This window comes from Neopsephotus bourkii, unplaced genomic scaffold (assembly GCF_033783945.1).
Source record: "Neopsephotus bourkii isolate Nb327-2 ecotype Australia unplaced genomic scaffold, CSIRO-AGI_Nbou_v1 NB_1641, whole genome shotgun sequence".
Classification (NCBI taxonomy): Eukaryota; Metazoa; Chordata; class Aves; order Psittaciformes; family Psittacidae; genus Neopsephotus; species Neopsephotus bourkii.
The window spans coordinates 13,603-38,733 of record NW_026902116.1 but is presented as its reverse complement, the minus strand read 5'-3'; the positions used below and the strand labels follow the sequence as shown (position 1 = coordinate 38,733).

The 25,131-nt window shown below is 39.7% G+C and overlaps 1 protein-coding gene across 8 annotated transcripts in view; it reads right to left on the bottom strand.

The window, feature by feature from the left end:
- The window catches only part of SEMA4D (semaphorin 4D), a 35,363-nt gene extending 12,678 nt beyond the window's left edge, over positions 1–22,685 (bottom strand). For 2 of the 8 annotated variants that reach the window (XM_061374652.1, XM_061374653.1), the window contains exons 1-15: positions 22,535–22,661; positions 20,363–20,508; positions 19,133–19,195; positions 16,628–16,726; positions 15,340–15,433; positions 14,324–14,437; positions 13,263–13,414; positions 11,702–11,877; positions 11,440–11,596; positions 10,473–10,695; positions 9,927–10,042; positions 6,589–6,761; positions 6,317–6,360; positions 4,874–5,200; positions 2,145–2,351 (exon numbers count right to left, since the gene is read on the bottom strand). In XM_061374652.1, the coding sequence (XP_061230636.1) occupies positions 2,145–2,351; positions 4,874–5,200; positions 6,317–6,360; positions 6,589–6,761; positions 9,927–10,042; positions 10,473–10,695; positions 11,440–11,596; positions 11,702–11,877; positions 13,263–13,414; positions 14,324–14,437; positions 15,340–15,433; positions 16,628–16,726; positions 19,133–19,195; positions 20,363–20,508; positions 22,535–22,628 (2,185 nt within the window). In that variant the 5' untranslated portion in view covers positions 22,629–22,661. Of the gene's footprint in view, positions 1–2,144; positions 2,352–3,701; positions 5,201–6,316; positions 6,361–6,588; positions 6,762–9,926; positions 10,043–10,472; positions 10,696–11,439; positions 11,597–11,701; positions 11,878–13,262; positions 13,415–14,323; positions 14,438–15,339; positions 15,434–16,627; positions 16,727–19,132; positions 19,196–20,362; positions 20,509–22,534 lie in introns of those variants that run through there. The other 6 variants (XM_061374654.1, XM_061374655.1, XM_061374656.1 and 3 more) reach the window with 4 other exon arrangements.
- Positions 22,686–25,131: the final 2,446 nt, after the last annotated feature.

Sequence of the window (25,131 nt, the reverse complement as noted above, 5' to 3'; positions counted from 1 at the left end):
TGTGAGACTCTTCAGAAGGGCAGAGAGAATCTGGGGGGCAGTTTGTGAAGGGAGCTATGTTCCCTCCTTTTCAGGAAAGCCAGGAGTATTCCATTCCTGAAAAAAATTCCCAGAAAAAAATAAGTGTGCATGTGGCTCTTTGTGCTGTATCCACTTAATGCTGTTGAAATGAGACTATTACAAGCTTGTAAAGTATTATCCTTAGGCAGCTTTCAGGTTAAAACATGTGGGATGAGTAACAGACGAGTAAGAGAACTCCTGCTCAGTTTCCAGACAACTTGAAACCGACATGTACAATTAAAAAGGAAAAAAAAGATTCAGCAATTCTCATAAAAATGTTAGAAACTTGACTGAAAATAAACCTCAGTTTTTTGACTGGATGATGTGGCAATCTGTACTTGCATCATACACTTGCTGGTACCTATCATTTACACAGAAGACCAGGTACAACATTTAACACTCTGCCAGTCTTGTTTAACCCTTCTGCTCCTTGCAAACACATTTTACCTTGTATGCATATCTGAGTGAAATGAAGTTCCATTACAGTTATGTTTATATAAAGAAATATCAACAGGCTCTAAAGGAATGCAAGTAAATCCAAGCAGAGGGCTTCTTAGCAGAAGTATTTGCTAAGCCACCCCATCCAGGATAATTTTATACATCCTCACGTGCAGGTCCCAGAAAGATGCAAAAGGTCTGCATCAGTCAGGTGAGCTGCTGGTTTGCATTCGTTGTTGCTTGTTCGTTTGCCTGTTTGTTGGATATTTTTGTTTTGTTGGGCTTTGTTTGGTTGGGTGTTTTTTAGTGGTTGTTTGTTTTAAATGATCAGAATAAAGCTGCAGCTCTGGGCAAGGGTGTGATGTAGTAGCCAAATGTCTTATTTCCCAAACGGAGTCAGCCCCTCACTCATAACACAAAGCCCAGTCCTTTCCCACTCTCTGAGAGTGGTCAGAAATGCCTCCGCTGCTGGCTCTTCTTGCCCCTGCCTCTGCCATCCCTGCACCTCTTGGGTGCCCGATTCCCGTTTCTTCCAGTCTTCGTCCATACCTCCTCAGAAGTAAATTCCACAAGCTGACTCCTTATTGCTTAAGTTCACTACGAAGGCAAATTACAATTACCACCAACTTTTTAAAGCAGCACAGATATCATGTTAAAATGGACATCACTGGATGAAAAAAGCAATTTTAGAATAAATTCCAGATATTCGGCATGATCACTGTTTAAATCCTTTGTGCTATTATTACAATTTTTTTCATGGTGGACAACAAAAAGTGTCTGAATTGTCCATCAAAAGAGTGAACAGATTATTGCTGAAAGGTCTTTTCCAACCTAAATGATTCTGTGTTTCTATTCTGTGAAATAACCTGCATCCTACTGTTGTTCTTTTTATCCATGGCAATACAAATCATGCCTTTGTTAAGACCTACTCTAAAAATAATTTATACTTTTGATCTGATTCTGTGTAACATTAACACACAATACAAAACAATGCTACTTTTAAAAATAAATTTCTACCTACAGTCTCTTCAGGAATAAGATTACATCCTAAAACTAGTCCATTAAATCTCACTTAGCTTGAACAGGCAACCACTATGAAAACAAAAACTTAAAAGACAAATGTTGAATTTCTATACAGAAAAGAGCTTTGCCCCTCTCCTGTGAACTTCAGATAATATAGTCTTCATAAAATGGAAGTTGTCATTACTCCAAGTACTTTACCACTTGAAATAAGGCTGAAGAAAGAGTAACTGATCTAGACCAGAAACATACACTAAATACAAATCCAACAGAAGTGTATTTTTAAACAGCATACATACCAATAGTGAATATTTACCTGCTAATCATCCATATGCAAACATAATTCAGTGAACTCCTTCAAAGCATACAAGTGAGTCCATTAAAATTAATTGCCTATTAATATACTACAGTAGGCTGCTAAATAAGAGCCTGCATTTCACAGCATTCACAGTGCCAGATTCTCAGTAACAGCATATTGATAATATATGCTGAAACGGTCTTTTTTCTTTGCTTCTCCCTATTCCCCCCCTCCAACATCCAAAAAGCAAACCATACACAGTATATGACAATATATCTAAACCTTTAATGCAGAAAATGCTGGTTTAGACAGGGATCCTCCAACTTACCTGTGGCTTGGCAGAAGAGGCGAAAGGGTCCCCGGACACTAACATGCTGTGCCTGGTCACTTAAGAAAGGTGGCAACAACATGATCTTTACAGAGTCTGTGCTAGACCAAACATCAGGCTGGGTACTGGTGGGTGAAGGAGATGAGTCACTCCCAACACAGGACAAAAAGGAGGTACCAGTAGGAGGGAAAGGTATAGGAGATGAGGCTGTGTGACAGAAGAGGACAGAAAAGAAAAAAGAGGGTACACTAAGGAAAGAAATTGTAAGAAATACATCATACTGAAGAAATAATGCAGAGACACAAATGAATTTAAGAAGAATAGTAAAAGGAAGCATCCCGAAGCCCCTAGAGAAGAGTGCTTTCTTCCTTCACCCACATTTATTTTTGCATCCTTCCACCCTGCCCTGGGTTATAATCCATTCAATTAAAGCTGAGAAGAGAATCTGCTCCAAACTGAAACATTTGTAACTACTGTTCCCTCCTTAAAGGAAACCACAAGGAGCATCAGTGTTTGCAATATGGAAAGTAGTGTCACTATGTCAAGTTTCATAAAAGTCAAGGTATAATACAATTTATTTTAATATTTATTCTGTTATATGTACATAATTAAAAATAGAAAAATAAAACCAAACTGAATCTTACAAAATATAAACTGTTTACACTAAGATGGTCTAAATTATATTCGCATGAAAGTTCAACATAGGAAAGCAGCCCAGGCATACTCTTTACTGTTAAAATGTATTCTACTTCTAGCAACATTTACAGAAAGATGCAGTGAGAGGAACAATTCTTCAAGACTGTACCGCACAAAATGCTTTTACAGACAAACAGTGCTGCTGTGAACCAGGCTGAGAACAAATGCACACTTTCACGACTGCAGGCATGATTCACATAAAGAGTTCAAACTGATTGTTTTCAGCAGCTCCAGTTTCAGTCTCCAGTTGCACAGGAGATTGGGAAGGTGTCATCCAGAAAGGGTGACGCTGCAAAGATTTGTCACAAAAAGAAGCCAAGTTATTTCTGAATCTGAAAAAAGAAAAGAATCGGCAATGTTTTCTCATCAGGCTGTATCCTAACAGTCCATTCCAGTGAGTCACTAGCTGAATTATTGTAGTTAATTCTTCTTGATTCCAGCTCTGCTTCCACTGTGCAAAAACCTCTCTCTGCATCACTGCTAACTGATATCTGCTTGCCTGCACTGTTTCATAAGAAAAAAAACCCAAAATAAAATAAAGCCAAGAAGAAAAAAAAAAAATCAAAGAAATTCAGTCTTGTACAGAAAACAGAATACGATTGTGTCCAGCCTCCTGGCGGGGGGGAAGGGGGGAGGGGGGGGGAGGGGGAAAAATATAAGAAAAGAGCATTCCTAAACCTATTACTTCCTCCCTCCCCCCACTTAGTCGATGTTTTGTACTGATACTGTTGTACCTAAACTGCTAGAAAGCAGTGAAGAAAAAAGCCTTTAAACAAGATTATCCCTGAGTCTTACACAAATCAAGGCAATGCTATCCCCATTATTCCTTAAAATCTCAGATACTTAAAAAGCAGTTAAAAAAATTAACTTTAAACAACTAAAGAGACCTAGTGTGTCAAAACATAAAGCATAAAACTAAAAGTAATCACTAGAAGCAAAGAGAAAAAAAAAAATGTCCCAATCTGGACAAAGTCTATAATTTACCAATCTGATAAACTAAACTTAATTTCCAATTTGGAATTAAAATGAAACTAGGTCTTTGTAATGTCAGCGAAAAATATGCGTAGACTGAAGTACTTTTTAAAGCCAACTGAATTAGAAAATTACTTTTATCCTATTGGAAGAAGAGGGCTGAAGAACAAGCAAATAACCGTTCACGAGAGCAAAGTGCTCTTTGGGGGTAAAACTTGGAACAAACAAATGGTGATCTGAAACTGGCCATTTAAAAAAAAAAGCATAGGACAGTACAACACAAGATGCTATGGTCTGCAGACAAGGACACTACTTCTCTAAACTGGCGAGATCTGAATGCTAATTGGCTTGCTGTACAGCATAAGCATGTAATCCCCACTATGGCTCAGCGGTCACACCCGTGCTCTCTGTGCTCAAATAGCTAGCCACGGGACCACAGCCGACTTTCACCACTCAATCAGACAATTGGGTCCTTCAGTCCCCATCTGCGTCCGAGTCAGCATACTTGAGCTCACACTTGACATCGAAGGGCTTGTCCTTGGCCTCTCGGGATGCCTGCAAATCCCCAGCCTGCAGCTGGCCGTTCCCACAGTCAGGCTCAGTTTCATAGCCAGTGTCGTGCGCTGGCTTTGGCTGCTCCCCGCTCTGGTGGCTGACGCTGCCTTGCTCCACCAGTGTCTCCTTCACGCTTTGCTCACAGTCAGAAAAATCTGACTTTTTCTTCTTACCAAGCAGCAAGATGGAGCGGAATTTCAAGCACTGCCCTGGCAAGTACCCTTTGTAGCAGTTGTAGGAGAGCAGGCACAAGAACAGAATAAAAAAGAAGAGGAAGAGGAACATCAACAGGAAATTATCATTTGACTTGAGGAACATTGTCTTTTCTGGGACCACATCAGGAATGGAATTGAAGAGCTCTGTGTTGGAGGGTGCACTTGTTAGAACAGAGCCAAGGGGCTTTGTTACTATCCTTGCTGTTGTTACTGGTACCATATGAGTAGTCAAAGTGTGAGCAGTTGACCCCTCAGTTGATACAGCTGACACTTTCGGCACATCACTATTACCTTCTGTTGGCGCAGCTGCCGCGGTGGGGCCCACCGTGGTATGCTGGATCTTTTTCAGTTCCAAGACATGCTTAGCCAGCACTTGAGAAAATTTCTTATTCTTCACTTTTTCTTCTGACAAACACTGGTAAACACCGCTGTCTCCTTCTGATAAATTGAAGATGAGCAGTGCCTTTTCCAGCAGACGGTACTTGGGACTCTCCACTCTCAGCACATCATCTCTGAACTTCCAAACTACCTGTGCCAGATTGGACTTTTGAGAACACTTGAGTTCTGCTGTGCTCCCATGCTTGAATGTATGCTGTAGGGAATTCTCGCTTACTTTATCTGGAACATCAAAATAAATGTGCAGAGTATCAGCAATGATTCCCGTTTGTTCTAATCTGTGTAATTTCACAAGACTGCGCTATAGTCTTAACAGAAATGTAAAGATTCAGATTACCTCACAAGACCAAGATGACAGCATGCAAAGACCTTAGCAAAATACCAAGCTACAATTGCGTGCGAGACATCAAGACAGAGTAGGAGATAGGACACCTCAAACTCTAAGACAGCCTCCACTTCCAAATAAGGATGACGTGTTGTTGATCCGCAACTGTGTGTGCATCTGAGAGGAGTCATTGTTTGAGACAAGGTGCTGAATTTGGTATCACTTTATATGCAATTAGTGCACTTTAAATAAATCAGCAGCTACAAAATATCCAAGAAGGAACTGAACAAAGTGCTGTTACTCAACTTGAACTCTCTTCTAAAAAAATACCAGCACTTACGGCACACCCACAGTGCAACACCATAAATTAACGAAAAACTAACAACCAAAACTCTCACAGTGGTCCATGCTTTGCTTGAATTAGAAATAAAAATAGAGTAAATCAAACTCCTCAGAGTTTTTTTTTTACTGCAGTAAAAATCTCCTGTAACACTACTCTTTAAGATCTCCTTCATCTGGTGGCAGCAGCACATATTGCAAAGAAAGGACCTGTGGTTGCTTCTATTAAATCACTACAAAGGGTACTTCAGCTGCTCTGTATCATGTTCTGAGTCACCCTTCCCTCTCACCAGAAAACCAGCTTTTTGGGGGACCATTTACTCTGATCCAGACACAATAACCAAGCACTTATCCAGTCTCACAGTAGAATGTCAAATGCTGTATCACAGAGACAGGCCTCTGCACTAGAATGGCAAATACTGCTTTCATTGACAAGTCGCTGTTGAGGTGCCCCCGTTCATTTCAGCGGTTTGTGCACTGCACACTGAAATGCATACAAACACAGACATTTTAAGACAACATGCAGGCTGTACAGGTGCTCAAATATTCAAAAGTACAGTATCATACTATTAAAATATAAATGAATGTTCCGATAATCACGAAAAAGACAATCGAAACGCAACTGTCACTACTTCACCTAGAGGCGTGAAAGAGCTCTTCGAAGACCTACTCACCAGAACAAGATGATGCATCTCCACCTATGTTCTGAATCCAGCTCCTGTAAAAGGAAGTTCAAGTATTACAATTTCAAATCTTGTTTCCTACAGCCTGCCCATCCTCTTGCCCTAAGCAAGATTCATTTTATCTAAACAGCGCAAGCAGATGTAGACAGATAAGAGAAAGCCTGTATCTGAAAACACCTGGCTTAAAAAATGGCACTAACAATAACGGGCGAGGCTGATGCAATACTGATTCTAACTGTAAAGTAATAAAAGGCTACGATTACCTTTCAATTTCATTTTCTTTAAAAATATCAACACAGGAAGCTTCATAGGGTTTCCAAGCACAGTAAGGATCCCTTGCTAAAACACAGTCAACACAAGTGGTGTACTTGTCACAGAATGCAACTGGAGACTGAACTACACCAGAATTAGAACCAGCATAGAGGTATCTTCTGCCCTAAAAAAACCAAAGCACAAAAACAAACACAGCCAGTCATTTCCTCAAAGCCAAACAAACCAACCCATGAAACAATTTAAGGAGTTGCATATATAACAGCCATATTTGTAAAAACTGGAACAGGAGCAGAACAAACATTTTTATTACCTTAGAAAGGAAGTTTAGGAAAATATTCAGCTAGGCTGGAAGTGCAAAGAGACAAAACAACAAAAACCTGAAACAGATATAGTTTATCAGAATGGTCTAACCATGGCTTCATGACAAGAGTTTTTCCAGAAACACAAATGAACTGACAATCCTCCTGTAAGGCAAGGCAAGTCTGTGCTGATGACAGGGCTGAAGCAGGCACATGGAAGCCTGAACAGGCAAGGCCTGCTGTATGCAGGACCTGCTCCTGCTCCTGTTAACCAAAGCAGCACCACTGCCCTCGGCTCTTCTGCCAGTTGGGTCTCTGCAGCCGCATTGGTAGCAGCCTTACAAGAGTCAGATGCAGCTACCTACTTGGGACTCATGGAGAAACACTGGACAGTATTCAAAGGAAATAGCACTGGAAAAGGTGGAAAAGAAAAAGGGGGATATAAACAGAACAGCTGTTTCTGCTGCTGGGGAACCCAAACAATTATTACCCTGAGCATGACAAGACAAGACCACTCTTATCCTGAACATCCTTTTCGTAAAAAGCAGGCAGCTTCCTTATTTCACTCATCTGTTCCAAAGCTCAGGGAAACTGATAGCAAAAGGTACACCGTGAATTTACATATTATTATGCAAAGCCCTAAGAAAGGAGCCTGCGCTGCAACCCAAAACCACCAGTGTCCAACCCTCTAGTCATTTTGAGAGGCTATGAATACAAAGCTGAACAGCACACCCCACTTTGGCAGTGGGTTGCCTTCATCCTGAGCAGAATACCGAGTGGATTTATCAGCACCCTACCGCAGTTGTCATGGCAAATGAGCCAGATCCAAGCACTGAGTAGCTTTTCCTGTATTGCAACCATACAGATCTCAGTATGTAGAAATGTACTTGGGGATTGTGTCTGCAGTGACTGTGGCAAGAGGAATATGGTCACAAAGTGACGGGCAGACGTCCAAGAGATTCCAGTAAAGAAACATTCTTTGAAAACCTCATTTCGTGGTGCAGACTTCTGGTCTTGACATACGAAACAGCCTCAACTAACAGGGCATCTCAGGAATGAACTTAATGTTTGGGGCTCACTGTCATTCTTTCATTAAGGAGGTAAGGAGGTTTTGCCATGAGAATTCAGGACCGGTTAGTCTCTTCGATGCAGTGGTCACGAGGAAGTGTTTTAAAAATCAAGCTAACAAATGATGCATTCTGGCTAGCAGCATTCCCTAGGGTAAGCTACAAGACCAAGCACAAATCAGGTTGGATCCATCTCATAAAGTGTGCAGACAGCTTTCAAGGAAACTCTTTGACACTGGACAATGCAAGTCGAAACTGTATCAAGAGAATCTGCTTACATTACTTGAAGATGGACTCTGACAGACAATCAGCCTCAAGAGACATACACTCAAATGCAGTCCTTCATCCTGAAATTTCATGTTCTAAAATCAAGACACATCTTTCAGTAAAATAGGAGTTAGGAGGATGTACTGTAGGCTCATCTGACACTGCCCACTACTCTCCAAACAAGGTAGAAGTATCATGGGAAGGGCCTGAAGACTACTGCAGTATTGTGTTCAGAAAGGACTGACTCCAGAGAGGTCTAAGGTAGCAACTATTAACCTCCTGTGATTAATCCTCATTATGGCCACTATGCATACTGCAATACCAGCTTGACAAATGGCTTCAGTAGCAACTGACTGTGATTGCTACTGTGATGTCCAGGGAGGTAGAAACTTGCGTTTTCATGCTGGGGAGCAGAAGTAATCCCTGCTTGGGTGGTAACACAACTATGCATCTTCCATGACTCATACTTGACCCAATCTCCACTCCTCATTGCTGAAATTATCTTGTTATCATTATCTTCTATCATAAAGCAAATGCCGAAACTTCCTGTCAAAGTAAGGCATTTAAAGCTTTCTTTGCAGATAAAATAGAAGACATCAGCAAACATTTTATACATATATATACACACATACTGTATATATATGTAAGTTGCTCGTGTGATGCATCATTCATAAAAAATATGATTATCTTTAGAGAATCTACAAGCACTGAAATTTTTATTAAGTACCACACAAAAATAAAAGCTGTTTCTAAGATATCTTGGCAGTACTGCTAAATGCCTAGCTGCAGAGTTTTTGTTGATCACCAGGTAGCTACTGAATACCAGCATTACTACAAGACATTTCAAGAGTTATTCTTTCCTTAAGATTAAGAAACCCCAAAATTTCACCAGTTTGAGGGATGTGATACTATAAGCCACTGCTTTAGGTGGTAATTCCATACACATTCATGGATCTGTTGGTTGGAGTAACTACGGCCAGAAGTGTAACTCATGTAAAAAGTACACAGAGTGATTACCCTCCCACTCTCACAAACCCAGCATTAAACCAAGCAACTGATTAATAGGTAGGGTTTGGAGCCTGTGGCAAGGCTGGTACCCCCAGGCTGGAGCTGCAGCTGGTGCCTGCTGGACAGGACCTCACCAGAGGTCCTCACCCCCCACTGCACTAACGTGACTGCTCTAATGATACAGCTAGTGTGCAGGAGCCTGCAAGATTTGGGTTACACAGCTATGAGTCTCTCTAATAAACGAGACTGCTTGATCATCTTAGGTCTTTTTCCTCAGAAAGATACACTACTCCTCTGCTAAGCCCTCCCAAAGGATTTTTCCTCACAGATTTTCAGTGGCCACAAGGGGTCAGGATTTTTACAGAGGTCCTAACCTGAAAACTGGTACCTTAAAACACAACTTTCAGCTTCTGCACATGAAATCACAGTGAAGACCCCTCCCTATACGTGTACCCCAACCTCCACATTCCCCATTTCTACATACTTTTAGAAGTTTGCACCTACCAAAGACACTGAAATGCAGCAGGCAATACATAATATTGCTGCAGTGCAAGGAGTTACAGATGCAGCCTTCGTCTCTGTGCACAGTGACAGACTTTTTTTGTCACAACGAGGTTATGAGGTGGTACTAAAAAGTTTTGAGGAAGACCAAAATGAGAGGAATGATGTGATGATTATAGCACTTACTTTTTTAGATGAAAGCAAGAGAGTTTGGACTGGCTCAAATTTGGGGAAAAGTTGTGTTTCTTCAATAATATGCATTCCATTTTCATAGCTGATAGCTTTGTGCAGGGCTCCTCGATCTGAAACGACAAAGTAAAATATTTAAGATCCTTAAAATAAAAAGCCAGAGAAAAAATTGCACAACTGCTGTAAATTGACTCAATCTGCTTGGTGTTCAGCTGATGATTTCACACAATGTGTGAAAATGGCAATCCTTAAATTTGTCAACATAAGGACCTCTGAGCAAGAAATAACATTTTGGAACAAAGAATGACCACTTTGAGATTATCTTAAATGTATTTTTGCTGCACTCATTGCAGTTTTGCAGGTTTTTTCCTGCATTGCTTTCCCAAAGCATGCAAGATTCTCCACTCACCATCGCCCTTTTTAACGAAAGCACCAACTGCCGTAAAAGCACTGGAAATATGGAAACTCAAAGAGTTTCCCTTGAACATACTTCAGCCTAATGAATCAGTACATCATTGAAAAAAAGTGTTTTGCAGAACCCACCTGTACTGATGAACATAACATCATATATGGAGCCATTGAGTGCTCTGACTCTGTCTACTACAATCTGGGTGTACTTCACATCTCGTTTTACTAGTCGAGGTCTGTCTCCCATTGGAGTCACTGAGTCATCCATTAGGGGATGATCTTTAACAAACTGCAATGTTTTGTCTGGCAAATTCAGAGAACTCATATAGTTTGATGCTCTAGCTTCATTGTTTATGCACTAGTGAGGGGAACAAACCAAAAAAGAGCAACAACCAAATTACACCATTTACTTGTCAAAAGAGAGACAATTAACAGCAGCTACACACGTTTTCTTTTCTGCATTATTCTGGCCAGTAAACATACATTTATATTATACTCATTCTACTGAGGACGGTCCTCAGGTCTTGTAGCACTTAGGCTTCTGTGATGTACAAATCCCTGAGGTTTGGACTACATTTTTATTTGGGCCCAAAATACATTTTAGAATCTCCTGCTTCTTAACTACTTTAACTGTCACCTCATTCAATAGTAGCAACCGCAGGGAATGTAAGAAATTAAGAGAAATGTGAAAGAGACCCAGCACTATGAACATGTTGGTTTGCAGGTAATGCACTGTACTGGATAAACTTGCTGAACTCACTGAGACAATACAATGTTTGCTGTACTTCTGTTCAACTGACCTAAAAAATACTTGATGTTGGCTAGTGTATAATGACATCTATTTTGCCACTAGAAAATCAGTAACAAAATCATGAAAATGCAATCAGCAAGTAACTTCACTGCAGATTTAAAAACCCCACTCTTGATTTCCAGAAATAAAGTTCAAAATAAATCACTTCAGTGTTTTTTCTACAAAGCCTTTAAAACAAGAAGTATCCAGGCCAGCTACCTAATATTTACCAGTATTTTTAGTCCTAAGCATTATAAAAAAAAAGTCTCTTTTTCATTTTTTGTTATCAGATTCAAAATTATATAAACTTACCGCACCAGGTCGAGGATGAGGAATTTCCCCATTGTATCGTACCCACTTTGTATGAGACTGTTCTACTGTAGCGCTCTGCATGTATTTTCCTTTCAAGAAAACCTCTTCTACAGTAGACAGATTGTATGCACACACTGCAGACAGCCCCACGTTATTCCTAAAAGTTCAGAACAGAAGAAAACCAGAGGAATAATTATTACTTATCATAGTAATCAACTGAGATTAAAAGTACTTATCCAGAAAACAGCTGTACCACACTTACAGTTGTGGTGTGAAGACTCCGTATATCACTGGCTCCTTCAAAGTTGTAGACTTGAGTATAAAAACATCATTGATAATATTGAAAACTAAATTCTTATCAGGGTTGGTACAAATCAATCTGGCCTTCAGAAAGGAAGTCCATTTTTTCTGCAAGGTCCTTAATCCTCCTTGGTCCCTCTTTTGACATTAAAAAAAAAAAAAACAAAACAAAAAGGTTTTTGTGAGGAGAATTAGCATCATTTTTGCATTTAAGAACCACTGCTCTATAGCATGAAATTCCTGAGCACTGTTACTTTCTAACATTTCACCACAGGACAATTAGTCAACAAAAACATTGCAGAATGGTTTCTATCAGTGCACAGAGGGAAGATGAGATATAAGGCTTACAGAAAGCAGCGCTTGAAAATTGAGATGAGTAAAAACCTGCTTATTAGAACAAGCAAAATAAGTATGGAAGTATTATACTGTTCCTCAAGACAAGTAAGAAGCATTGCATTGTTCTGTGACATCTAAACTGCAATTTTAAATTCTAATGTTATGACAAGCACTTGAACTTGCCTGGTATTAATAATTTCCTTAGAAAAAATGCAGCAGTGGCTTAATTCTGCAAACAGTTACCACCTTTATTAAGGATTTGCAGGACCCAGACTTAAAGTAGTAAAGATATATTGATTAGAAACATTTAAAAATATTTAGTACTCAAGCTGTATCTCTGTTACTTGTCTTCAAAAAGCAGGGCATATTTGAACATGACTAATATTTCCCATATTCGCTATGGAAAGTATTAGAGGAAACCTGCAAAATTTAAGTATAAATGCTTATAGATTTGCAACCTGCCATTGATTTCCATTTCAGACAAACAGCCGCAATAAAGCTCTCATATTCCACGATACTCCCCTTTAAAGGAGAGCACAAGCTGCCAGTGGGCAGAGGGCCACAATAATAAGCCTCATGTAAACCTGCCTCCAGCTGCTTGTTTAATGGAAATCTCAAGAGCACTAACTTGTTATTGATGTTTTGACTTCCATATTTAAATATAAAACAGTAAGGTCTAAATAAAACATTTCAACCTCATCAAAATAAAATGGCTAGATAAATTTCCTGTTGGGGAAAAAAAAAAACCTGAGGAAATTGATACATTCCAGTGAAAAAGTTTGCGTTAAATCAACCTACTAAAAAATAACTTTTTTTCATCATCAAGATTTTTAACCAGCACTCCTAAGTACATACTTGAACGAGCCTAACACACTGAGGTTTAAACACATCACGTGTGATAGAATCAGGCTGCTGGTGACCATTTTCCTTGAGGCTCTGGCAGCTCCAACAGCTCCATGAAATTTTACCACTGTGCAAAATTAAGTCAAGTATTTGCTCCCAAAGCAACAATAAGGCTTTCTCAGTTCTGAATAACTGACTGAAACTGCTGATTCACCAAGTTTGACCACTTCCATTTAATTGGCAGTAAGTCCACAATAATAAATGCTGTTTTAACACACACAAAATTCTACTTGATTTAGTTAAAATAGATAGAATTAGTTAAAGTAAACTGAACTACGTCCCACCTTGCACACTCTAGCTATTCTTGGAATCATCAGTTTTCCAAGAAATTCATACTCCACAGGCACCTCAGTGAAAAAGAAGTATATCTTGTCATCTTCTCCATCTGTGCTGTTTTGGTCTGCTCTTATGACATCAGCAAAAACAAAATTAGGCTCTATAGATAAAAAGAGAAGAATTTTATATTATACACGAGACTACTAACCTGATTCCCACAACGACCCTCTAGGAGTCCTCTTTCACCCAAACTTCACACTGCATATGGGCTCTCCAGTCACTGACCTGCCTACACAGTTTGCTGTTCATAGTATGAATAACATTTCTAAAGAAATAGAGGGGAAAAAAACCAACCCATAAACCCACAACCCTACATGAAAGCACTAAGATACTTGAGAGACCTCTATGGTCTGATACCTCATTGCTTCCAATGTTTTTCAGCCTCAACTGCAGTTTTCTAACAGGTCTGGAAAGGTACCATCGCTCGCATACCACTCCCCTATTTCAGCTATTAGTAGAAACACTAAAAATGATAGTATCATTACAACATGTATTACAGAACTCAGTATTTTGTACTTTTTGGACTTAATGCATCTCTTGGTTGCATGAATTTGTCCCTTTTTGGCAGAAAGCCACAAACCTCTGAGCGTTCACAAAACTTGGTGAATTCTCAATTTCAGGAACTAAAATCATCAGGAACCACATTCAACTTGATTTGAAAACCTGTTACAGACCAAAACCATTCTCCTTCTTACTATATCATAACCATGCTGCATTACCTTAAGGATTAACAAGTAGATGCAAAATAAACTGTAGCGTTTTAAGATCAAGTGAAGCCTGTGTAGCTTAAAACTGTTCTCATCGCCAGTGCTATTAAAATCCTGATATTTCAAAATTATGTTTCTTGAGGGCACAGAAGGGCACACCCTTACATATCACTGAGTGCCAGTATAACAGTATCTTTGAGATATTAGACAACTGCCCCTTAACTCAGGTAAGGCACTCAGACTCTGTGCGACACTGAAGAATGAAAACCAATTTGATTCAGACAGTTCTCATGCCTACTTACCATTAAGCCAAGGTATCGCATACTCTGTTCTGAGAGGGCTTTGATGGGAATGCCGTGAAATGATAGGTTCACTTCCCAAAAAATTGTAGGAAGTCCCGGAATAAAGCTCCTCATCTTTAACACAAGAACAAATATTTCACTTTCTTATGTACTAGGTATCAAAAAGGGTATATAAATATTTCAGGAGACTATGTAAGCTTAAACTTCCCACAAGAAAAGACAAACAATGATTTCCTCTAAATTGCCCCAGACATGTCTTCAATGTTTACATTTCTCCTTACCATTTCTCAAGGCTCACACTTCCACACTTGGGATTATTACTGCTCTAACACTGGCAACTAGCAAAAGTCACTATCTTTTCTGTGGTACTTCAACACTTAAATTATAAACCTATGGCTTATGTACCAGTATATTTTACTCCCTCCATGCCAACATCATTCAAACTCAACTTTTAAGAATCTAGGCAACAATACAGGGAGTGTGTTCTTCCGTCCTTCCCATTTTGTGTTACTTTGAGCTTCTCTTTTATGGTCTTGTGACACTGGGGTACACCCAAGAACTCCAATTTCACTAAATCAAGATTGAGTAGTATCTAACCATACAGAAATACATTCAGAATATATTTCTCATTTCCCAATTCTGTCTCATGGATATGTCTTCAGGACAGCTAATAAATTCTACTTATTACATTTACTGGAATGACATTATTTGATACTACAAAGGCAGTAAAAGTACACTGAGACAACCTCAACTTAATTTATTAAACACCTGAAAATATCATTTAAAAATTAGTTTTTTTAAAGAGTTGATTACAAAATAACAGAGTTTTAAATTCTCTTTTTAAGAAACATGCTAGGTTTGACTACATAAGTGTTTTAGCGTCTACCTGAATACACAATAAAGATGTAAAAACATGGACATAATCTGTCATTTCTATACTGAGAGCCTGGAGAATGACAGTGGAAAATATCAAACACTTTTATAAATAATAATGAGGCATTAAAGTCTGAACTTACCAACCATAACAGATGTGTAGCTTTGAGCAGGATCAAATGGACATCTGCCCTTACCATCTTCATTTTTACCTCCAAGTTCAAATGAAATCAAATTCTGCAAAAAATGAAGTTGAAAACCATAGAACAACTGTTAGCACTTTTATCTTTCAGCTACTTCACTCGCAAAGGTAACTGAAAGATTTAACACTAAATAATGGACCACATCATCGACTTCCAGCATCAAAGGCATTTTTTTGGTAGTATTATAAAAGGCAAATATGCATTTCCAGAAAATCTGATTGAGTCCAGCAGACAGACAGGAAATGTGATCCTATGATTTGTGGGTGGAAGCAGAAAAGCACAGAAGACAAAAAGTTAAATCCAGACAGACCTCAAGAGAGGGCACCAAAAAAAGCTAGACAGCAGGAAAGGCAGAAGTTAACTGATATATGGAGAGAGCTAGCAATTACTGAATTAGCCTGCACAAAAATTGAAAGGTTTAGAAATTGGAGCAGCTTTCTGAAGTAGACTCAGCCATTTTGAAGATGGGTCACAATCTAACTAAATTTCAGAAAGCAACAGAGTACTTCGGCTGCTACTTTATAAATCCCTAAAAAAAAAGGGAATGAGGATCAGGAAGATGACTGTAGCCTCAGTACTGGGAAACTGATCAGTTACACTGTGTAATGAAGATATTGAAGGCTAAGGGCAATGACTTCTGGCAACGTTCCAGAGGTGGTGGCAGGCCAACTTGCAGGCAGGGGAGCCAGGAAAGAACAAACAATTACAAGATTTCTCAATTTCAGAATTAAGAGCCACAGTAAGGCTAATGATACAAGAGTCAGCAGCAAGAAAAGGGAGTTGATTTTGTGCCAAGACTTCACTCTGAAGCATTCAGCACTATGAAGCTGTGGCATAGCCAGGAGCAGAGACAAGACAAGTAGAGACAGGAATCTGAGAAATATCAGGGACATTCAGTAATGGATGGAAGTCACAAATAATGTGATTTCAATTTTAGAAACTTTTTTTATGCTAACGCACAATACGCAAATAATTATGAAAGCTAAGAAGAAGTAAATCCACAGTTAAACAAGGTGAATCAATAATTCAGTAAGTGCCTTGGAAAGAGAACAATACAATTTATTTCCATCCTCTATCATTACTGTGGAACAGTGTAATAAATGCTCCAAACATTACAACCAGCACTGAAATTGCAACAGTCTTCAGAAATGGAGATTACCTCATTGTTTAAATGAGCTGCTTGTAAGTTACAGTTGTTACTGGGTCAAAACTGTATGTACATTCTTACCAGGTAATCACATGTTGGCTGAAACGCGTTAGTTCCACACACATAGAGAAAAGTATCATTCAGCTGTTGCAATACACGCACATAATTACGACACTCTGTCTGTAATAAAGCATGAGAAAAGGCTGATAAACCACAGCTTCCAACATAAACATAAAAAAGTTGTGCTGTCAGCTCATCTGTTGTCACTACTCATGCCACACCAGTAAAGCTGGGCAATACAATCACCACTGGGACACCCCTCTCTCTGCAATCTCCAGGAGCTGTGGTCCCCCAGCATCAGTAGTGCACAGTAGTGCACAGCTGCCTCAGTGTATCTATCCGGGTAGCATAACCAAGTAACATATACTCTGCAAGGTGCATCTCAAGTTGTTCCATGAAAGCACAAGCTCCAAAGACACCTCCAATCCATGGGAATGCCTAGTTAAGCATGGAGTAAGTTTTAGACTTCGCAATCTCTTGCAAGCCTAGATGAAACAGTGATACTCAAGGATGCTTCTTAAGAGAAACCTCTAAGATCATTAAATTAGCTACAAAGCTTTTGCTGGTTTGGGGTTACCCCACCATCACCACCACCACCACCCCAGTCCCTGATATCAATTGCTCATCCAAGAAAGCTTCTTCATTCTTTTGGCTCAGAAACAGAACAAGGAGTTTGAGCCAAAGCCCTGAATAAAGGAGACCATAAAGTTTCAGAATAAACACCAAGAAAAAGAAATCTTGAACACCCACTGAGAGAAAAAAAAAACCCCAGTATCAACAACACCCCTTAATCCTTGGTGGCAACACAGCCAGATACCACCACTGTACTATAGTTTCATAAACTACTCAAGCATGAATAAGCACTGTAGTTACTCTTCCTTCTTATGAGCCAAATGAGGTATTTCTGCGACTGTACGGTGGGTTTGATATGGCAGAAAACTAGGGTTAGGTGAGGAAGCTAAACTTTTTTCTGCCACAGCTGCCTTTTGCTGGCACTAAACAGCACAGGGGTGATGCCTGGGGGAGAAGACTGCCCATTTTAGTGTAAGGAATAGCAGTAGTGGCTTAATACCTTGACTCTTTTGAAACTACTGTACTATGCAAAACATCACAGCTACTATAGATGTGACTCATAAAGGTTATGAGTACAGGGAAGAAAAAGTATGGATGGCAATAAATGTGACTTGCTAAACTGCAGACACAAAAAAAAAAAAAAAGGAAGTTTGGACTGCTGGCAAAGTACCCATTTTGGGGGTCTAACACCCTGTCTACCTAACACTAATAATCTCTGCAGAAGAGTGGTAGTGATTCATGCACCACCTACTAAACTATATGCATGTGAGAGAAATTCACATTTCCCATATCCAATTGTGGATGTCTGGATTTTATTACTAGTAATCTCATCTGAACCTGGAGAACAGAAATGACACTACATTGCCTCCTGAAGAGGCAGACAAGAACAAAATGGCCCTCAAATACCTGCTACACCTCATGTTAGGATAATCTATTGATGGTTGTCAGTTGGAGAAAGGCAGTAAGCTGAGCCAAGGCAAAGAGAGCCCACTCCCATCTGCAGGAACCCCACAAATGCAGGAGATCTATCAGCTCTGGATACAGCACCTGGGATTTTATAACAGCATGAACCAAAGAAGCTGTCAGGTGCCGATGTCAAATCCTTGCAAGTGTAGGGCAGGACTGCTTTCTGTATTTGCAGGGCTTGCAGACTTCCACTTTCAAACCTGTGCTTAAAAGCCTGACCATCAGTCTTTGCACAGCAAACCCTCACTTTACTGTATCACTAAATGAAGTGGTGCTACACGTACAGCCAACTGCCACAAGCAAACCGTCTCCACAGAAAGGCACAATGAGTAAGCCAGCCTGGCCACTGGCAGTGGCGAGAAGTCTGTGGGATCCCAGGAGCTGAGCTGCCTGCACTACCGATCTGGCAGGAGACCAGGCTGCTCAGGTGCTGGGATGCTGCCTGAGCAGTTACACCAGTGAGGAGCTGCTGCCACAAGGGGCACACCCGCTGAGCACTACAATAAGGATATATGTTGTTAGTGAATAATATGCTGGTGGAACAGCACTGGCCTAATAAATAAACCCTTGCCCTAAAGTAGAGCAAACAAAATTATCAGCCACTTTCTGAAATCAAATGCTGGGGAATAATTACGGCAACAACAAAACACAACAGTTGCTATCAACTACCTCAGTGAAAGTACTGTTGGTTTATCATTTCAATAGGAAAACTTGTAGTATTCAGCACACATTAGGGTGGTGTTCGGATTTTCAAACATTCAAATAATATTCACCAACAAAAAATGAGCTAAGAATGGGGAGGGGAGAAGAGGGAGAGAGGGAAAACTAAGGAACATTGCCGTTTCTAAAGGTCAAGTTCATTAAAAAAATTAGGTGATCATTTGAAAATTTTAATTTCAAGCAGTTGGAGCCTTTTTTTCTTTTAACATCACTCCTCTTTAAGTGTAACATACCACATTTTTCCCAAAGTTCAATAAAAATACGTACCTGTTCTGATTTGCCCTTGACTGCACATTTAGTCCTTTTATCCTCTGTGACCTTCCAGTGTAACTACATAAAAATAAGCAACAAAAAGGCACATCCAAAGCACTTTAATTCAACACAAAGTCTGAAGATCTTTCAGTAACACACACAAAAGGCAATCCTAAGACTATCTGCAGCAAATGCAAACCATTTTGCAAGTAGCTTTCAAAGGTTCAAAGCTATTCTTTCCTGAAAAGGTGACAAATGCATGAGCCTTAACTGGGGTTAAACCACTGCCATTATCTTTTGGGTTCATCATGATGTTTCCCCTCAAATTGCTAACAAAGTTGCCATTACCACAGCCATTAGGGAAATGCAACTGTAACTGTTTCAAGTACTTCTCCATTTTAACTACTTCTCCATTTCATTCACGTGTGAATGAAAGACACTTGAGAGCGGAGGTCAAAGAAAATTTACTGGACCGATTTACACTACGTGGAGAAGTACAACTTTGAAAGCTACATGCACTCATAAAACAAGTTTTGTACACTGGTGAAGACTGCCCACCACCTGTGAACGTGATGCCGTGCCTCTAAGTGTCAGCCTGTGCTGCTGATGGGATGAGAAGCAGCAGCCTGGGAAGGACTGGAAATAATACAATGTTAGCAGACTTCTGCATGGGCTCATCTACTCTGAGAAGGCAGTGTCAGCACGTCCAAAGTACTTCTCTGAACAAGCTGGATCAGACCTGTCTGCACCACCACTTGTGGTGCAGACACACCTAGAGACACAAAACAGAAGCTGAAACTGCAAGGACAGGCCTTCATTTCATGTGAAACACTTCTGAAGCCTGCTACTCCTGAGCAAGCTCCAACTTTGCTTCTGTTTTGGACTAGATTACCTTCTGATTCAGATTAACAGAAGATGGCCCATTCCTGCTAATAAAAATATGCATTAAAACCATCATGCCAGTTGATATCAAAGTCCCTCCAGTTCAACATTCTGTCCCCAGGAAGAAAACACCTAAGGAAACCTCTAATTCCTTGTTTACATCCAACTTCTTTCTTCCTCTCATCTGATGGAATGTTTTATTCTACAGTCTCTTCCAGTGAGCAGCCCACACATAGTATCTTCTCTTTTAGGTATGTTAAGCCAAACCTAAAGTGCAGTGCTACAATACCAGGAAAGGAAGCCAAACATTAAGTTTTGTTGGATGTTTTTTTTAATGTGGATGATCATGTATTAAAACCATACCTCGTGCTGCTTTTCAGCAATATTCAGTGCGTTTAATGCAAAGATCACTTCTCTGGCTCCTACATATAGAACATCTTTGTCTTCACTTAACAGCAAGGTTGAATAGTTTGACACTTCCGATTCATGAAAATGTATGAGCTGGACCTCTGTTGAAGTGGAAAAAAATCAGCACATGAAGAAACAAGATCACTTAGGGTCAAGTTTATGTGTCATTTTTCTAAGTTGTCTGTTTTTTCTAATAGCTGTCTGGTATCTTGGAAACAACAGAAGTTAGTTTGGACAACCCATGTAACAGACAAGAAAGCTATCAGAAGCTTTGTTCAGCACAAACAGGAGCCCCATCATCAACATTAAAATCACTGGTCCCCACTTCTCATTCAATTTCAAATGCCTAAATATTTCTTCTCATACTGATTCCTATAACTGACATCTTCATATTTTTCCACCTGTTAATTCCCTTTTGCCTGACCTTCCATTTTACATCCGCTGTCAGTTCCTTCCTCACCTTTTCCCTTCCATATACCCACCTCCCATGGAAAATGAGCTCAGTCACCACATCCCTTGCAAGTGCCCCAAACAAATCTCACAGAAAATTGTGCGCCTTAAGAGATGACACTTCAGCACAGCAGAAAGAAGACACAGAAGCTAAAACAGAACAATTTACACGGGCTCAATAAGTTGATGCTGGAGACCAAAGGTGAAGCACACATGATAAAGAAGTAAAACTAGGGAAAATCAAGATGAAAAGGAGTAAGATGAGAGAGAGACGTTGGGGAAAAGGCAGTGGAATGAGGAATTATGAAGACTGTAACAGAATGGCTGTGAGAAACATGACACAAAACAACTAATATACAAGAATACTTCTTCTGCATGTACAGCCGTAGTGGAAAAATGACTGAAAGCTTGGAAGACTGCATTTTGTGCAAGAGACTACCACAAGATTAATTAAGCATGGCTTTTTAACAAACAGACAGAAAATGATGTATTATGGCTCCCACTTCTAACATTAGAAATTGCATTTTCAACTGTAATAACTGCAGAAAGATTCTTTTTAAACTAGATTCTGAGGCATGTAATTTTAAAATCTTTTACTTGCTAGGAAAATTTTCCCTAAATGGATGAACTGGTTCATACCACTCCACATGTTCACTCCTACGTTGAACTAAGTTCCCCTTCCCATTCAAAGCAGGCTTCTCATGTTTAAACGCAACAATCTTTAGCAGATAGAGACAGGGAGAAATAGCAGGAATGAAAATAAATTCCCTTTTTTTTTTTTGAGTAATTTGGGTATGGGCCTACAGTGCATTACCATAATACCATTAAACAGTACCTTGACAAATTTTAACTATTATACAAGACAGAAGCATCAAGGAGTATAAACAAGAACTACAAACCTCGTCTAGACCATTCTTTCCCAAAAGCTACATCAGCAATTCGCTAATTGCTATACCAATAAACAGGGAAAACACTTTCCACAGTCATCTCAAATAAGCTTACTACATTCTCTATCTCCATCTGTTTTTTCCTACACTGCAACTGCTCAGTATTTAACATCCTTATTTAGCACCTTTTCTTCACACTACCCACATACTTGGTTTTGTTCAGTTACAGCACACTTGAGTAAGTAACTGTTGCTAACTAACTAGTAGTAAAGGAGGACCCAAACACAAAACCTTGTATGCCACATGCGGGGTGTGTGGGGTGTGAAATAATTCACAAACAGCAGCAAATAACTACTTGTTAGTCCTTGCTCTAGAGGTCTCTTCAAATACAGGCTAAACTATTAAACCAAAAGCTAAAGGATTTTCTGATCCCTATTACTTCCCTTTGCATAGAAAAAAGAGAGAAGCCTTTAGCTTTTTCTATTGAAGCAAGCTTCAGCATCGGGATCCTTCAGCTGAGAAAGCCAAAAAACAAAATTTCTCCTTTAAAAAGCTACGTTTTCAGATCTCCTTGAAGGACCTGAAAGAACCTCAGTTAACCCAGTGCCTGAAATCACTTTCGAATATTCTTGTCCTAAGCACTTCATAAGACGACCAAAGCAACCAACACCTGACCAAACACACAGCAAGCAGCCTGAAGAACATCCAATCTCAACAAGTTTCAGATCCCACAGAAACCCTGAGGTTGTGACAATGTCCCATATCACAATACTACAGTTTCTCTTCTTACCTTTGTGTTCCCAAGTGATCCTCGGTACTGGGCCAAATGCTATTGCTACTTCCAGTAAAAAACCCCAAACTGCATAAAAAACACATAGAGCCATCTTCAGTGTTCTTGCTCTCTGGGGCTCCTTGGATAACTGGCAGCAGGTAAGTGTTCCGTTGGCAGAAGAAATGTATATCCAGGGACTATCAGAAATCAAGCATTTCAGAGCTTGAAATCAGTGCAACAAGGCAGGCTGGAGCAACTGTACTTGTACGTGCTCTTCAGCAGATCACTTCAAGGGAACGCACATTTTCCAGGATGCTGCATACAGAGACTGCCCACACTCTCCACAGGCTGTGTAGCTGCTGAGAAGTGCGACTGAGCGCATTCTTCTGTTTCGTTACAGAATAAATGATGCTGTGGGGAGGGGATGGAAGCAAAAAGTAGAAGAGAAAGAAAACTGAGTATTGCCAAAAATAGCACATTGTATGCACTGATCTTGCAATACTTCTGCAGCTGTCTGCATAGCTTAATTTGGTTAAAGAGTACATTAACTGGTGAAAACACAACTCTTGAAAACAAGCCATACACTTACACAGCAAATCGGCAATAGTTCAAGGCAATGACTTCAATCTAGAGTGCCAGGTATAAATATTTTGAACTGCCACTTATGTTTAACACATCAAATTTAACTCTACATATTTTCTTATTTTAAATAGCAAGTTGAAGAAAATCCCACTTCTCTGATAAATGATACAGATAAAAATCACCATGACTAAGTTCAGACAGTGAAGAACATGAGAAGTGCAGCATTCACCTTAAGCATCAGTTACACAAACCTGCCTCACCTCTTCACCTCCCATCCTTTGGATCCTTAGGAATTTTTAGCAATGCCTTTTCATGTTATTAATGTACTCAAGGTGTGTGGGGATGGAAAGTAAAACAGCTACAGAAACAAAGAGCTGATGCACTGCCTACAAAAATAAAGGCAGAAAATGCTTGAATACTTAATCTGTTAGATAGTCCTATGAACGTCATTCTGTCTCCAAGCCACCAGTTACTCAGGTCCCTCAGCAATCCACAAAACCATTCACTGCTTTAGAACTGTGATACCCAGAGGTTATCCAGCATGAGGGAAAGGGAGGGTTAGTAGCGTTCAAGAGGAGTGGGGCAGCACTTGAGGAGGACAGAAGTTAAAACTAAGGTGAGCTGCAGCAAGAATGTCTCCAATGACATGCTCATAGCCTTTCTGAGAGGGACAGGCCCCACGCTTTAACAGGAAAAGGCAAGGAACCTCTTAAAAATGCATCCAGCAGATCTGCTACAAACACAGAACTCATGTGGCTGAGTAAAAGATAGACAAATACAATAGCTTTTACACCTGGTTTACCAAATGATCACAGGGAAAGTTCAGAAAAGAAAATAAGGAGTAAAAAAAAAAAAAAAAGGTCTTATTCCTACCCATCTTCTGTCTGCTAAGAAACTCCCCCCCTCACACACACGATCACAACTCACTCAAGCTAAACCTGTGAACTAATTTTATTTAACTTCTCATGAACACTTTGGATCAGATCCAACTGTTTGTAATGGATCATACAGATTAATTTGGGGGTTTAAGGTGGGGTATTTTCAGTTAAGCTTACTAGGCTTGTTTGTCTATGTTGCATCCTTCCTGTTTATCATCATACATAAGCAATTCTGTGATTTGCTCTTCAACATGTTAAAAAGTACCCACTCCTCAGGGTTGTAAGGTATCATACAGGCTATTCAGAGGCAAACATCTTTACAAGTATTTACAAAGTGAAGAGTAGCTCAGTGATTAAGTTCAAGGCCGTTTAACAGTTTTATTTTAATGGAAATGTAAGATGAAAAACAGCAGTTTAAAGAAAGATCTTTGAGCCCCTATTTCTACATAGTCCTAATTCTTTTTTTTGATGCCACTGTTTGTTACTGAAAACACTCCATGAAATAATCCATTCCCAGTTAACTCCTGATTTCTCTTTTTTTAAAGAGACAGCCAGAACATCATTATTCAGCATCAGTCCCAGTGATAAGCAAACCTCTATGTACAGAACGATATGGTAGGCAGGTCTCCAGAGAAGGCTTTTCAAATTCTGTAAGTTTTATGGACTTCAAAATAGCATTGGCAAATCTATGCCCTTGTAAAGGAAAACCCCAAGTCTCCCCTACAGGCACAGTTATTCTCCTAACCTAGCTCACCCACCTTAGAAAATGCAAAACTACAACAAAATCTGAAACCTACTACATTACTTTTGGAAGATGACAGAAGGTCTGGTTGGATTAGTTAGTGCCTACTTTGCTGAAGCAGAAATCTGTTATTTCATTCCCACTGTACAGGTTTGCAAGACACGCTCTTTTTCGCATTAGTAAGATTGATTTGTGGGACATTATTTGTCAATCTAGGGTAAAATTCTGCATGTTAAAAAAAAAAAGGGAAGAAAAAGGAGTGAGCCAAACTACAATGAATGTTACGTGCCCAATCGTGCAAGATCCACTTCGTTCTCATTCCTATTACTTTAAATAGAGATGGAAATGCGCTCAGGACTTTGTCCTTTAATTTAGCCTTCAATGTAATTACTCTCCCTCACACACACCCCACC